The sequence below is a fragment of the Plecotus auritus genome, assembly GCF_963455305.1.
Source record: "Plecotus auritus genome assembly, chromosome: 2".
Lineage (NCBI taxonomy): Eukaryota > Metazoa > Chordata > Mammalia > Chiroptera > Vespertilionidae > Plecotus > Plecotus auritus.
In genome coordinates, this window is record NC_137771.1 from 62,288,283 (window position 1) to 62,303,958 (window position 15,676).

The 15,676-nt window shown below is 34.9% G+C and overlaps 1 protein-coding gene across 27 annotated transcripts in view; it reads left to right on the forward strand.

The window, feature by feature from the left end:
- Positions 1-15,364, forward strand: part of ADGRL2 (adhesion G protein-coupled receptor L2) — a 182,093-nt gene extending 166,729 nt beyond the window's left edge. For 4 of the 27 annotated variants that reach the window (XM_080657028.1, XM_080657026.1, XM_080657025.1 and 1 more), the window contains 5 exons: positions 2,783-2,874; positions 4,716-4,884; positions 7,413-7,541; positions 8,101-8,197; positions 13,338-15,364. In XM_080657028.1, coding sequence (XP_080513154.1) covers positions 2,783-2,874; positions 4,716-4,884; positions 7,413-7,541; positions 8,101-8,197; positions 13,338-14,092 — 1,242 coding nt within the window. In that variant the 3' untranslated portion in view covers positions 14,093-15,364. Of the gene's footprint in view, positions 1-2,782; positions 2,875-3,695; positions 3,741-4,024; positions 4,052-4,715; positions 4,885-7,412; positions 7,542-8,100; positions 8,198-9,867; positions 9,997-10,255; positions 10,309-10,847; positions 12,645-13,337 lie in introns of all 27 variants that reach the window. The other 23 variants (XM_080657019.1, XM_080657039.1, XM_080657030.1 and 20 more) reach the window with 18 other exon arrangements.
- Positions 15,365-15,676: the final 312 nt, after the last annotated feature.

Sequence of the window (15,676 nt, forward strand, 5' to 3'; positions counted from 1 at the left end):
TGTTTTTTAGGATGAAGTAAGGTATGTTTTCTGTGGCACCTTCTACTTGTTTAGTCCTCAGTCTTAATAAGATGGAAATGTCTTTGTATCATACTTAGCTTTAATTCTATTTTTATGTACTTAGATTTTATGTTTATTGAAAAATGTATTAATGATTTTTACCTGATTTTCTCCATTGAAAAATATGTTTGGATGGGTTCACCTCCAAGATTTCACATTTTGTACTCATTTTCTTTTCATTGCATAATACTTTTATACATCCACATTCTTTTCACATTCACGTTCTTTATTTTCTCATAGTTTATATATTGTCATAGGTAATAACATTTTTTTTCTCCCTGGACTATACTACTACTACTATTTTATCTTTAGGGGATAATTAATATGCTTAGAAAATAATGAACACCAAATTGAGGATCTACCTATACTTTAGGAAATTGTTCAAGAAAAAGGAAGGTCGAGTGACAACCTAGGTCCAAAAGTTTGGAATTTAAAAAAAAAAGTACTTTTATTAGGACATTCAACAAGAGGGGTCAAGAGGCTTAAAAGGATTTTAACTTTGACTCGACAAAGCAGCCTTTCTTATCTAAGAGTTGTAGTCACTTTGTCTGTTTTTATAGGTTTTGGCTTGTTTGTTTTTAGGATATTTAGAGTTCTTGTTTTTAACCATTCCTTAAATTTACTAGTTAAGGTTTGCTGTTGCATAAAATAAAATAAAAAAAGAATAAGAACACTATTGTTTTTGCCTTTTAAAAAAATTAAAGATATACTGTGTCATAATTTTTTTAAAACCAAATCAAATATTTACTGTGCTGCCTGAAAGACCGCTCTAACTTTTTCCAAGGCAGAAAGTGTATACAATACAATAAGCACATCCGTATAGTAAAATCAGTAAATATTTGTTGAATAAAATGTATGACAGTGCATATCCCTGAAAGTGTAAGCATGTATTTATATTGTGACCAACTGAAATAATACTCAGAATGTAAAACTAGAGAAGCGTTTTTACAAATGTTTTTGCTTTTTCTCTATACAAGTATTTTAAGAAATTAATTTTAAGTACTAGTTTAAACAAAGAGCTTCTTTTGTTGTTAAGTAATTAACATAGAACACTATTGGCCAACACTTGCAAATTGTGCCTATTTAACCTCATTTTTTTCCATTAAGAAGAAATTCTACATCTAAGAGAAATACAGCACAGTGAACAAAATGACTGACAAATAGCGTAAAGCCTTTACTGTGTGCCCAAACTCATCAGGAAGGACTTGGAAATTTTATTTATTGCCCTGTATCATTTTTCCTAATATAGTGATGAATGGCTAAGATATGGTATCATTTTGTCACATGCTGTGGTGACTTAGTAAAAAGAATCATGTTACTCTAACAAAGTTATATCTATTACCTACCACCAAGAAATTGCTTTCATCCCACATTCAGTGAGCCTTTTCCTGAATATACTATTTGGGCTTGTACTGTCTTTAAGTCATATACAGCTCACACAAAAAAATGATTTGCCTTTTTTAAAAGAATGATCTGAAGTAAATATCAAAAAATTCAGGACCAACCATGACTGGTTTGGCTCAGTGGATAGAGCATCAGCCTGAGGACGGGAGGGTCCCAGGTTCAATTCCGGTCAAGGGCACATGCCCCGGTTGTGGGCTCGATCCCCAGTGGCGGAGGGGGGCGGGGTGCAGTGTGTGTGCAAGAGGCAGTGGATCAATGATTCTCATCATTGATGTTTCTATCTTTCTCTCCCTCTCCCTTCCTCTCTGAAATCAATAAAAATATATTTTAAAAAAATAATAATAATAAATCCAGGACCAGCCTAGTATAGTTCTACTTTTACAGCATAAAAATGGAACTGCCTTCCCTCTGTCCAGCATTCTGCCAGGTGACTAGAAGCAAATGCAAAGTACAAACCTTTACCTCTCCTCAGGCAAAACCCAACTCCTTTCTTCTGAGTTCACTTGTGTTTATCTCCCAAACCTTCCTTCCATGTCAGGTTTCATCTGCCCAGTTTACACATCAATTTTTTGCCCTGGCTGAATGTTTTAGAGGGACTCAAAAGAGCCTTTTTCAGAAATTACCTATTTCCATACAATATAGAGACTAGTAAAAAAGAACTGATGGCTTTTAATAGATAAATAGCAAAATATGCATATATATATATATATATATATATATATGCATATTTTGCTATTTATCTATTAAAGTAAGATATATATATATATCTTACTTTATATAGCTGTTTCATATATTATTTCATTTGACCCTCATAATTACCTTACAAGTAGATTGTACAAATGTTATTACCCTCCTTTAATCAGCCAAAATCAGAAACTAGACTCTCAACTAAGTCTTAGGTTCTCAAATCCATCTATTGCTCCATTATAAGCTACATGCTATAAATGCCTTTCCTAAGGAATTTACTTTAATGTTTCTGTTAGATGGCTTTTAGGCCCTGGAGTACCTCTAGCTAAAGAAACTAATTTAGGTATCTAATTTATTTAATCATCACCACATGATACTGATTTAATGAGGTTGCAATTTCATGTCAAATGATCTATTAAAAAATCGATCAAACATAGCTCGAGTGTTTTATTATTTAGACTTAACTGGATCATTGCATATATAAATTAAAGTTGAATCATTGTCTACTATATACTCATGTCTTTGGTATTTAACTGCATTAACTCATTAAATAAATTTGCAAAAGTGTGTTGTTTATTCTTTGGTTGTAGTGGTCTAATTCTTTTTTTATTATTATTATTTGTTATAACAGCTAAATATTATCTTCCTGGTGATCACATTGTGCAAAATGGTGAAGCACTCAAACACTTTGAAACCTGATTCTAGCAGGTTGGAGAACATTAAGTAAGTAGTTTGTATTTTAAGCTTAGTGCTTGACAAACTTAAGTACAAGATATTCTCCACAGGGAATCCATGAGTACCTTCTCTCAACTAGAAATTATTCAGAATGAAGTTTTACTGTACAAGGGTGAGTCTCAGTGTGACCACGTCACAGACATTGGTCAAAAATTAGATAATTTCTGTCTTGATGTAGAGCCAAGAAATTGTTTCAGTAGCTTTGTGGAAATTCCATATCACGGTAGCAGTTTCATTTGAATTTAAAATGCAGTTCAAAATGATGTTCCTGCTTTCATGGCTGATAAGATTATATTCAGTTTGTTTTGTTAAATGACTTTTTTTGATTTAAGGATCCTGAGCAGTTTTCTACTTCTAATCTTGCTTTCCTAAGAGAATACATTATATTATTGTTGTTAACATGGAGATTATCTGTGTTTTTATGATAATTGAATAAATGTTTTTTTTATTTCAATGTTGAATAAAAACTGCAATAGCCTATCTATGGAAAAATGCTATCCAATTAACAAAAATTTGATAGTTGTTGTCTCCTAAGTCAGCTTATGTGGAAGCATTTTCAGTTATTTTTTAAATATGAGCCTTAATTTAAATTTTGATGAGGTCCAAGTTGGTTATAATGGGATTGCAAAAAAATATTTTTAATGTAAAAAATGGCAGATCTATAGTAAGGGTAGTTTTTTAAAAATTAGAAGTTTTAGATAGGTTAGTGCCAGCTTCATTGCATGTTGCATGGTAAGAGAGAGAGCTAATCTTTAGCATCTCTCTCTTTTCTTCCTTTTCCTCTTTCTGTCTCTTCTCATCTACACCAGTAATTACCGTGTTTGTGATGGCTACTATAATACGGACTTACCTGGGTAAGGTAGAACCCTACATTAACAAATTTATGGCATGATTTATATTTTTTACAAAGCTGTCAATATCATGAATTGCCCTTAATTCTTATAATTATTTTTGTATGTCTAATTTGCTGTAGTATTTTAAAATTATAATATGCCTTTATTTTTTAATTGCTTGCCTCTGCATTTTGACTTTCTTAATTTTGACTAATTTATAAAATATATAAATGCTTTCTTATTACTTTCTATTTTAATTCTGTCTAATAATTTTGTTTCTCTTTTCTGCTTATAATGCTTTCTAGCTATGAAGATAATAAGCCATTTATCAAGTAAGATCATTAGTTAGACATGGAATGCACCGACTTTAAATCCTTCTCATTCCGTCCTATTTCCTACAGTTCTTTTCTCCTTAATCTATTCATGATGAAATTTCTCCAAAATTATTTTATTTTCAAGTTGTTCTCATGTTTTTTGTCCCATTTCAGCTAGGCTTCTTCATGCTTTAGTTATAAAACCTTAGGGTTCACCTAAGATTAGTTTATCAGAATCTGAAGTTTAGGAGCTGATTATCTGCCATTTAATCTTTCTGTATGTGTCACATTACTCAGTGTTGTGGGTACACCACAGGAATAAAAAGATAGGAGTCACCTCATTAAGGACTCCTAATTTCTTATACCAAAATGCACATAAAAGCCAATAAAGTACTGGAGGATGTTTTACACGTTGAATTTTAATATAGTTTTGATACCTTGTTTATTCTGGAGTAAAAAAAAAAAAAAAGGTCATACCTGCTGTTGCTGTTTTCACTGGAGGCTGCAGTACTAAATGCTACTATTCCTTCTTTAATCAATGAAAGGTTAAAGCCAAAATGCTGTTGAATTTGAATGTGAACATAGAGAAAGTCAACTGCTACTACTGATATGTTCATATTTAAGTGTGATGTGTGTTGTTCTCTCATTGAACCTGTGAATGAAACTCACTTTATTTTTTCAGGTCTTGGGTGCTTGGCGCTTTCGCTCTTCTGTGTCTTCTTGGCCTAACCTGGTCATTTGGGTTGCTTTTTATTAATGAGGAGACTATAGTGATGGCATATCTCTTCACCATCTTTAATGCTTTCCAGGGAGTGTTCATTTTCATCTTTCACTGTGCTCTTCAGAAGAAAGTAAGTGACCGTGCCACGGGGTTCTGCTTGCTTGTTCTTGTAGTGGAAATAACAGATATAATGGAGAAGATATTAAGTTACAACTGGCATATTACTAATTGGGTTATATTTTTAATCATAAATTAATTGTAATGCATGTCTGGAAATTTGGGCTTCACATATAAAAGAATTCAATAGCAATCATTTTTGGGTCTCAATTTGGGGCTGTTATAAACTAGATATTTATGTTAAGATGTCTTCTTTGCTACTGGGATCTATAAAAATGCTTTGTGCAAAGGGTATACAAGATAAAGAAAAGGTTAAATAATCTTGTTCTTTGCTCAATAAAGAGAATACAGTGGTCCAAAATGAAGTTGAGTAAAGGATACATGCCCTTAATTTAAAAGCTCTAGCCATACAAAAATTTAATATTAATGTTGCCTTTTGAGTAATTTTAATGATCTAGATCTAAAATCCAATAATTTTGCATCTCACATTTTATTGTTTAGTGCTGATTTTATATTAAGTGGAGTAAGCAAAAATGATTCAAAAATTAATGTTTGTTTGAAAATGAAATACTGCTGCAAATCCAAGAGAATAGTTTAGCACCATTTAAGTCTAAAATTTCCGAGCCTTTCTAGTATCATCTTTTCCCTGCCTGCATATCCAGTGTAGTCTTTTTATTCTGTTATTACTGGTTGGTCACTTAAATTGAACAGAGAAATAGAATTGTGAAAGTGAAAACTATTATGTTTTCAATCCTGACAAGATGATAGTGTTGTTACTTCCATCAGTTTTGAATAAGCTGTAATTTTGAGATAATAACAGTGGAATGTGCAGTCCTGACAGGTAATGTACATTCACAGCAATATAGGCATTAGGCAACACCAACACCGGGGGTATTATTTGGATAAAGTACCACTTTCATTGCCATTGTCTTGGTTATGCAGCATTTCAGAGTAGTTAATAGCCATTAAGTGTGCAGACATTTTTTATAAGGTATGATGTGTTATTTAGTAACATTGAATCTTAACTTTCTAAATACGATTCAGGTATAACCTTTGTAATTGCTTTGGTTTTTATATAGTTCTTAATTTATAAATGAGCATTTTGTATACATGCATACGGGCACATTTATAATCTGCCAAATTATTTTGAGAGAAAACCGAAACTTAGCCATTATTTTCTCATAGAGTTATGTGTATTAATTGAACAAAGATTTTGCTATGCTTTTTAACTACAATTACATTTAAAAGCATCCTGCAGCTCTTTTGAATATAACCTACTTAGTCTTGGACACATCCTCTTGGTGCTGCCAGATTGACTTGTGAAGAATATGATACAAAGTGATTTAGTTTAAATCCTGGTTTACTACTTCAGTGAGCATATTTAGGCAAAGAAAATGCTTTGAAAGTTCAATCCCATTGTTATTTGTCCTAATTGTATAATTAAATAAAGCTAAGAGGAGGAAAATGCAAGTGCACTTAGATTTAAAAGGTTATCTAGTGACTTTAATTATCTAGTTTTGCAAGGAATAAGTGTCAAAATCATGGTCTTTGCGGGCAGATACAGAGCATAGAACTGTGAGGAGGGGAGAAGCCTTTGAGTGTGTTTTGTAACCTATTCAAAAAAATAGTTTCTTATGCAATATCTCCCTGTCTGTCTTATAATTTTGAAGTCTGGCTCTTGGCCACAACAAGACATGCTTATGTGCCAGTATCGTTGCAATAGAATCCAGGACTCTCACCTACTCCTCCCAAGTTTGTCCCACCTCATCAGGGGCCCTATCATTTAGCGAGTGTTTGGACTTCACTTTTTAAAGTTTACTTTAAACTTTCTTTTAGACCTAAGAACTTTTCGATCTATTCTTATATCCAAGCTTGGGGAGGGGGGGGGGGGGGGCGTGGAAATTAACACGGTAACTCATTAATGTGAATGGAAATTGCTCATGAAGTGCATAGGCATCTTAGACTCTTTTTACTCAGTGTTAAAACACATCAGGAAATGAAGAAAACATTTCATCATAATTAATGGCATATTATCAAAGTACTTTTTTTTCTTTATTCTTGTGCCAAAATAGCCTTGTCATTATAAAGAGGTTACCCACAAAAGTATGTAATCCGATAAAAGAGGTTTATGTACATTGACCTACCTAAGGAGGACATGAAGTGTCTAATTCAGTCATTTAAGTTTCAGACGCTTCATGTCCTCCTTAGCATGAAATATAAAATTGGGGTTCCTAAGTATACAGAGAAAATGAGGCTTTGAAAATATTGCTATTGTATTAATAACATTTGCATAACAGGTTATAAAGCATTACTACCTAATATATCACATTGAAGAGATTTTGCTAGCCAGTCTAGTGGACAGAGATATTTTTTCTGATTACAACAGTTTCAATTAAACTTGATTTTTTAAGTTCAGTTTATTTTCTGCACAGAAGTATGTTTGTGGAACTTCTTGGTTGTCTCCATTGCTTATTTAATTAGAGAAAGGGAGAAGCAAGGATGTTTATATTAACCCCATGGTCTCCTGGTGGTTCAATGCAGGTGCGAAAAGAATATGGCAAGTGCTTCAGACACTCCTACTGCTGCAGCGGCCTCCCAACGGAGAGTCCCCACAGCTCAGTGAAGGCATCCACCACCAGGACCAGTGCTCGGTATTCCTCTGGCACACAGGTAACAGAGACTCTGACAGCGCCTTTACTTAGCCTTCTTGATAGAAAGCCTACCGAGGCAGGCTCTGTTCAAGGGCACTCATTGTCTCCTCATTCTAATGATGTCTACATAGCAAACACTTGCTGTTTTAGTATTTTGGTTTTACTGTCTTCTTAAGTATTTCTTGAAGGTGTTTCTTTAGGTGTGAACAACCTTTTTTTGAGAGGTGTACTTCTTTAAAAAGTCCATCAGAATCATTTCATAGCCTAAGCTTTGTATACAGCACAGTGCTCGTTGTACTCAGTAAACATTTGTTGAATAATCAGTCATCTCTACCTTAAAAAAAAAGCAATAAAGGAAAACTTCTAAAGAATAGAAGATTAAATTCCCCTTAGTAGAAAAGCAATAGAGCAGTATAGACTTCCTTAGTTTGAGACTAGAATCCACACACGTTTTTTGTTTTTTTTTTAAAGCCCGACAGATCATCCTACACAGATTGATAGGTTAAATCTTTGTGTGTCTTTAATAAGGTAAATTTGGGGAAACTAACATAACATGTCTTGCTATTTTATGTTGATAGAGTCGTATAAGAAGGATGTGGAATGACACTGTGAGAAAACAATCTGAATCTTCTTTTATCTCAGGTGACATCAATAGCACTTCAACACTTAATCAAGGTCAGTTACTAGGAAAATTTGAGTTTACAATATAAATTTTGTACCTTTTGCCAATTTACAATAATCCTAGAGAAAATGGGGAATTTTTTTCAAATGTGTTTATATCACAAGATCCTAAATCTTTTGAGTCAGTTTTTATTCTTTATTAAAGTACATATAAATTCTTTTTATTCAATAATGTAATGCAAACAGTATAATTTTAAATTCTGCATTAAGAGTAAGGCTAGAAAAAGTAATTACTGAAAATATACTGATTCATATGTTTTTCTAGTGAGTAGAAATTTATCCTCTTAACCCAGACATTTACTAAAGTTTTCTTCTTAAAACATCAACACAATTAGAATAACCACTATTCACATTAAACAGTGCCAGTTTTGTAGTGAAGATTCTTATTTGTAAAAGTTTTTATTTTACATTTCTTTCAAAAAGTAAAAAGTGTCAAAAACATTTATAGTAAATCTTCATAAACAAAAAGCTAAAATACATGAGAATTTACAAATTAATCTTTTTCTCCTTGAAATACTATTTTTATTTGTCTACAATTATATCTTTAAAATTACCATTATCAATATAATTCTTAAATAAGCTGGCAAATAAAATATTTTAGCAAGATAAGGACACAAGTACATGTATACATAGTTCTGAATGCAAGGTTAGGAAATTTTAACTTGGTATGAAAAAAATCATGTCATCGTAATGTTGGTGGAAAGGTAATTTATCCAGGTAATTTTAGTTTTGTTGTATTGATTGGTAATATAGCATGTTATATTTTATCACAGTGACATTTTTCAGTGTTTACATTGTTTTGATAAGAGTTGGTTTAAAATGAAAAAAGGAGTATGTATGACATCAAAGTTGAATTTTAAAATATTTTTAGTCAAATTACATTAGCTATGCACAACATGTTTGATAAGTATTGAAAGGTTGGTAATTTGTAAATTAGAATAAGTGAAATGTGTTTATTCCATGGCTCTGATATGTTACCTAATTTTGTTAAGATGACTATCAAAAAGGAAACAAATTATCCAATGATTCACTTTTTGAAACCTGGCAAATAAAATTCTCGTTATGTACAATTTATGAATGGGCCAATAATCCATTATACACAGCCTTTTCCTCCTCAGCATGTGTGCTCTTGCATTTACTAAGAGAAGCTTTGTGCAACGTGTCATACTTTTTATCTGTTTGAAGTTGTTTTTCCTCCTGCTTGTATCGAAGTTGTTATTAACACAGATGTTTTCATGAGGGATAATCCTACACCTGTAAATTCTGAAAGTTTGAGATTCCCTCTTCTGGGCCTCAGTGATTAGGTTTTTAATATTAAGCAGTAACATCTTGAAACATAATGTTGATCTCTGTGCATTTAATTGCCATTTTTGTTTAACAGTGATTTTTTTTGTATAAATTAGTAAATGGTCATCCTCAGCAGATGTTTACTTGGGGGACTTAGAAAGCACCTGTGAATTACTGAAATTTAACTTCCCTCTACCCTTTCTCCTTCAAATTAGTAGTTCAAATACAGTCAGAAAATTTCAGCAGATTTTTCGTTGCCAACTTGTTCACTACCCTTGATGAATACGAAAAGTACTGTACTGCAACTGTAACACTAAAATAAGAGAACTGATGTCTTTTCTTTCCTTCCCTTTCTTTTCTTTCCTTTTTTGCTTTAGGAATGACTGGCAATTACCTACTAACAAACCCTCTTCTTCGACCCCACGGCACTAACAACCCCTATAACACATTGCTCGCTGAAACAGTTGTATGTAATGCCCCTTCAGCTCCTGTATTTAACTCACCAGGTGTGCTTATACTTACGAATAAAACTACCTTTCTTTGCTGCTAAACAGAGCTCTGGTCTTTGCCCTTTCTCTAGAATATTCATGTTGCCATATATTTATTATTGCATCCATAGTCTCTCAATTGAAAGAGAATGGTATTGAGCATGCCAGGCTTCTAAAACTGCACTATATTATAGTAAAAATTCAGCCATGATAGTATTTACCAATAATTATCCATGTTTTTGACACAGGTGGCATAAATCTTAATATATTATTACAGGACTGACATCACATGGTCCGCGAGCCCATCTTCAAGATTTATATCACTTAGAGGTATCCGCTCTATGTAATATTCTGTTCAGTTGACTCTAAAGCTTGCCGGCAGAATTTGCTTTTGGAATGGATTAGCTAATAAAGATCATTTGGATGCCTAGCTATAGAAAACGACATCCAGCATTATCAGTGTAACCACACTATAGTATAGTGCAGCTTTATGGTAGTTTTTCTTTTTTCTTAAAATAGCTTTGAAAATAAAGTTAATAACAGTCAGTTTATACCTATAGTTGTGTGTGTTTGTTTTTAATTGGGGGAGGGGGATATAGATTGTCACTAACCCATCCTATATTACTGTGTTTTCTAATAGCTTATTTTTTAAAAAGCATATGTATTTAACAGAACTTTTCAAGATTTTGATAAAAGTTACTGCTGCTAATTACTGCTAGCATATAGTCTTTATTTGTGATTGATATTTAGCACTAAGTTTAACACAGAACTTTGTTTCTGTTTTTTTTCCTTGAAATTCTATTTTAACGTAACTGCAGCTTTTCTTTTCATTCTCTTGTTTTTCTCACTTTCCTTATGCTTTCCTCTAGCAACCTACAGAGAGACAAGTATGGGAGTAAAACTTAACTTTGCCTATCAAATGTAAATTTTTTCAGCATGATTTTTAACCGGCACAATTAAAACATAACTAGCGGTCATGAAGTAGACTCAGCGGGCAAGTGGTTCACAATTTGCAACTAAAATGTTACCAAATTCAAACAGTACAGCTGGTCTGTACTGCTCTTTCTCAACAATAGAGGTCTGTAGCAAACGCTGTCCATACTTAAGTGTACACAATGCTGAAATAATTTGCTCTTTAAAGCCTGAGGTACTGTCAACCCGAATGCTGGATAATTGACTTATCATTTCTGCATTCCCACAGTCATCTTGCTACAGGCTGTGGAAAGTCTTCAAGTGAATTACCTGAACTTGGGCAGAAAATTTGCCTCTTCCAAACCAGTCAAAGATGTGCTTAAATCTGCAGTGTATCATAGAAAACACCTCCTGTTTTACCCAGTATATATGTGTATATTTATTAAGCAATAATAAAAAGACAAGATCAAACCTCTACAGAGGAAACAAATGCTAACAAGTGACCTATCCTGTAACTTAAAGCACCAAGCGTTTTCCAGTGGTGGATCTTATAAAGATTGTGGTGCTCATAGGAACTTAGAAAGCTAAAAAACTGTGTCAACCAAGCAAAAGGAAGCCTTACAAATAACTATCAGAACTTCATTTTGTTATATGTGGAGCGTGATGTTAATTGGCCCGTCAGTTTCTCAAAAGTAGAGGTTGGATCAGAGTTTTTTAAAATAACATGAGTGACCAACAAATATAATCAACCCATTTTCTCATTTTCTACTAATGATAATTTATCAAACAATTATCATATATTTATTGGTCATGAAGCTGAGTTTTCTAGGATAATCTGCAGCTTTAAGAGTGAAGTGAGCACTAAAAAGGGAAAGTGCCTATTTTTTTCCAAGAATTAAATTTTTTTCCTAAACTCCTCCAAGCCTTGCATACAATGCAGCAGCCTCACAGTGGTCAGTTTCATTTCAATAACCATCATTTCATTCTTTTTTTTTTTTTTCCAGACCTATCTGTAGACAAGTGATTTTATTTTTTTCTCTAGGATTTTGAGAATGAATAACCCAATTTCCCATGGTGCAGATCATTTAATTTTCTCTATTTTTTTCCCATTTGCCTGAAAAGCACTGTGATGTCCTAGTTTACATGTTTATGTGTCTGTAGAAAATATAACTCTGATTTAAAGAGAGCATGTTACCGTATTTTTTTTCTTCCTAAACCTCTTTTCATATCTTCAGCAGACTTACCCAATCTTTCATTCCTTTAGAGATAAACAATATATTAGCCAAGGCTAACATAACACCCTTTTCCCATTCCATAGTGAATATTTATTCTTGGTTTAATTTCTGTGACCCATACTTAAGAAATCTCTAACATTTCTGCGTTTAACCTCCATGCCCACGGTGTCTGTGGGCCAGTCTCGTGCAGTAGGCTGCGGGTTCATTCGGTGCTGTCACTGTGACTGATGCAGACTGCAGGGCTGCAGGCAAACACCTTGACCATTAGTAGCCTGGGGCCATGGCTATTAGAGTACTCGTTTCCAAAGTACATATCAAAACGACAAGAAACATTAAACCAAAACGTGAAAGGCTGTTATTGCTGGTAACCTAATTTGTTGAACCCTTGCTCTGACTAAGTTGCTGAGAAGCTTAGAAATTCTTCATCATGTTACAATAAATCATTTTACTTTCTTTTATATATCAGCTACTCTTAGGCCAGATAGCCTGAGCAGACAGACATGATGTGAGTTGTCCAAAGTGAGTCATTCCACCTGCTGTCTGTCATGTTGTTGGATGGTGCTTGTGGGCCCCTGGGCCCGTCTGTATGAGAGATGGCTGTCTTTGTTTAACATGAATTCTTTGTATCTGTCCATATTTTTCATTCTTTTTTTTTTTTTTAAATTTCATCTCCAGAAAAAAAGGAAATGTTAGATGTTGTTTAAAAAAAGTTGCTTGCCACTTATGTGGGTTTGTGTTGTACATTTGCCTTTGGTTTTTGTATGTGACTTATTCCTTTTTAATTTAGTGTTGTTTAGGACAAATTCTGTTAATTTTATTTTTATAAATCATAGTCTCGTACTTTAAAATGTAATTGTCAGTAATGAATTGCTTTGCATTAACTATGCAAGGGCATGGAGTGAAGTCTTTTTTTTGTCAGAGATTTGACCCAAAATCGATTAACTACCGTCTCCCCGAAATTGATCAAGTAATATTCAGTATGCCATCTTCCCTCCCTGGAAAACAGAATTACCCTTTCACACGTTTTCGTATTAGATATCTAAGGGGGTGCAACTGTTTACAGTTGGGAATGCGTGAAAGCCTGGCACTTTCCAAGTGTCCGCTTTCAATACAACTTTGTCCTGAACGACATTAAAACGTTTTGTGCCAAAGAGTTAATGATTTTTGAGGCAGGATCAGCAGCCATAATGGAAACTCCGTTGTCTGTTTCAGGACATTCACTGAACAATGCCAGGGATACAAGTGCCATGGATACTCTACCGCTAAATGGTAATTTCAACAACAGCTACTCGCTGCGCAAGGGGGACTACATCGATGGCGTGCAGGTCGTGGACTGTGGACTAAGTCTGAATGATACCGCTTTTGAGAAAATGATCATTTCAGAGCTAGTGCACAACAACCTACGGGGCAGCAGCAAGACTCACAACCTGGAGCTCACGCTCCCGGTCAAACCTGTGATTGGCGGGAGCAGCAGCGAGGATGATGCCATCGTGGCTGACGCGTCCTCTCTCATGCACGGCGACCACCCAGGGCTGGAGCTGCACCACCGAGAGCTGGAGGCCCCGCTCATCCCTCAGCGGACTCACTCCCTTCTGTACCAGCCACAGAAGAAAGTGAAGCCCGAGGGCACGGACAGCTACGTCTCCCAGCTGACCGCCGAGGCCGAGGACCACCTGCAGTCGCCCAATAGGGACTCTCTTTACACGAGCATGCCCAACCTCAGAGACTCTCCCTACCAGGAGAGCAGCCCGGACATGGAGGAAGACCTGTCTCCCTCCCGGAGGAGCGAAAACGAGGACATTTACTACAAGAGCATGCCCAACCTGGGGGCTGGCCACCAGCTCCAGACGTGCTACCAGATCAGCAGGGGCAACAGCGACGGGTACATTATCCCCATTAACAAGGAAGGCTGCATCCCCGAAGGGGACGTGAGAGAAGGGCAGATGCAGCTGGTGACCAGCCTTTAATAGCTCAGCCGGGGAGTTCCAAGGGCCACCTGCGAGTATTCGCAAAGCAAGGCCGGTGGACCCCACGCAGACTCGGCCCCGCAGACAGCCCTGATGACCTGTGGTTCCTCCCGTGTAAAAAAAGATGACTGAACCTTGCCGTTCTGTGAATTTTTATAAAACATACAAAAAAAACCAACTTTGTATATACACAGAGTATACTAAAGTGAATTATTTGTTACAAAGAAAAGAGATGCCAACCAGGTATTTTAAGATTCTGCTGCTGTTTAGAGAAATTGTGAAGCGAGCAAAACGCAACTTTCCAGCCATTTTACCGCAGCAGTTTGCGAACTAAATTTGTAAATATGGCTGCACCATTTTTTTGTAGGCCTGCATTGTATTATATACAAGACGTAGGCTTTAAAATCCTGTGGGACAAATTTACTGTACCTTACTGTTCCTGACAAGACTTGGAAAAGCAGGAGAGATATTCTGCAGCAGTTTGCAGTTCACTGCAAATCTTTTCCATTAAGGCAAAGATTGAAACCATGTTTAACCACTAGCAATCAAGCCACAGGCCTTATTTCGTATGTTTCCTCAACTGTACAATGAACTATTCTCATGAAAAAAAAATGGCTAAAGAAATTATATTTTGTTCTATTGCTAGGGTAAAATAAATACCTTTGTGTCCAACTGAAATAGAATTGTCATTAAAATAATTTTAAAGAGTTTGAAGAAAATATTGTGAAAAGCTCTTGGTTGCACATGTTATAAAATGTTTTTCCTTACACTTTGTCATGGTTCTGCCCATTGTCACTTAGTTTCCACTGTATACAAGTGTTCTGCTTTGACATGTTAGTTTTATCCTTACATTTAAATTCCTTATTGCCAAAAGAACGTGTTCTACGGGGAGAAAAGTCTTTGAAGCCAGTTACGCCATGCCTTGCACAACCGTGGTGAAATCTAGAAAAGATTGCGTGCTGCCCCTCCGTTTATTCTTGAACAGAGGGCAGAGAGGGCACTGGGCACTTCTCACAAACTTTCTAGTGAACAAAAGGTGCCTCTTCTTTTTTAAAATAAAATAAAACCAATATTACTCTTCCATATTCCTTCTGCCTATATTTAGTAATTAATTTATTTTATAAAGTTCTAATGAAATGTAAATTGTTTCAGCCAAATTCTGCTTTTCTTTTCATCCCTTTGTGTAAACCTGTTAATAATGAGCCCATCACTAATATCCAGTGTAAAGTTTAACACGGTTTGACAGTAAATAAATGTGAATTTTTTCAAGTAGTTAACGTGCACTTTTATGTATGATACACAATTGGCTTTAACACATTGGCCCTCTCCCACCCCTCCCCCTCAGATATATTTAGATCCCTTCATAATATAACCCATCGATATGGAGAAGAATACAGTTAAGTTGCTGGATGGCTTTATATGCTAAAAAGTATATAATATATTTATATTCTGATTGTCCATTACCCATGCTCACAATTTGGCCAATAAGTTTCAACAAAAATTATACTGAAAGCCTTTCGTTTGTTGGATTGCACCAGAACTTAAAAAAATAATAATGAAAAAAGGGGGGTTGCAAATTCTACA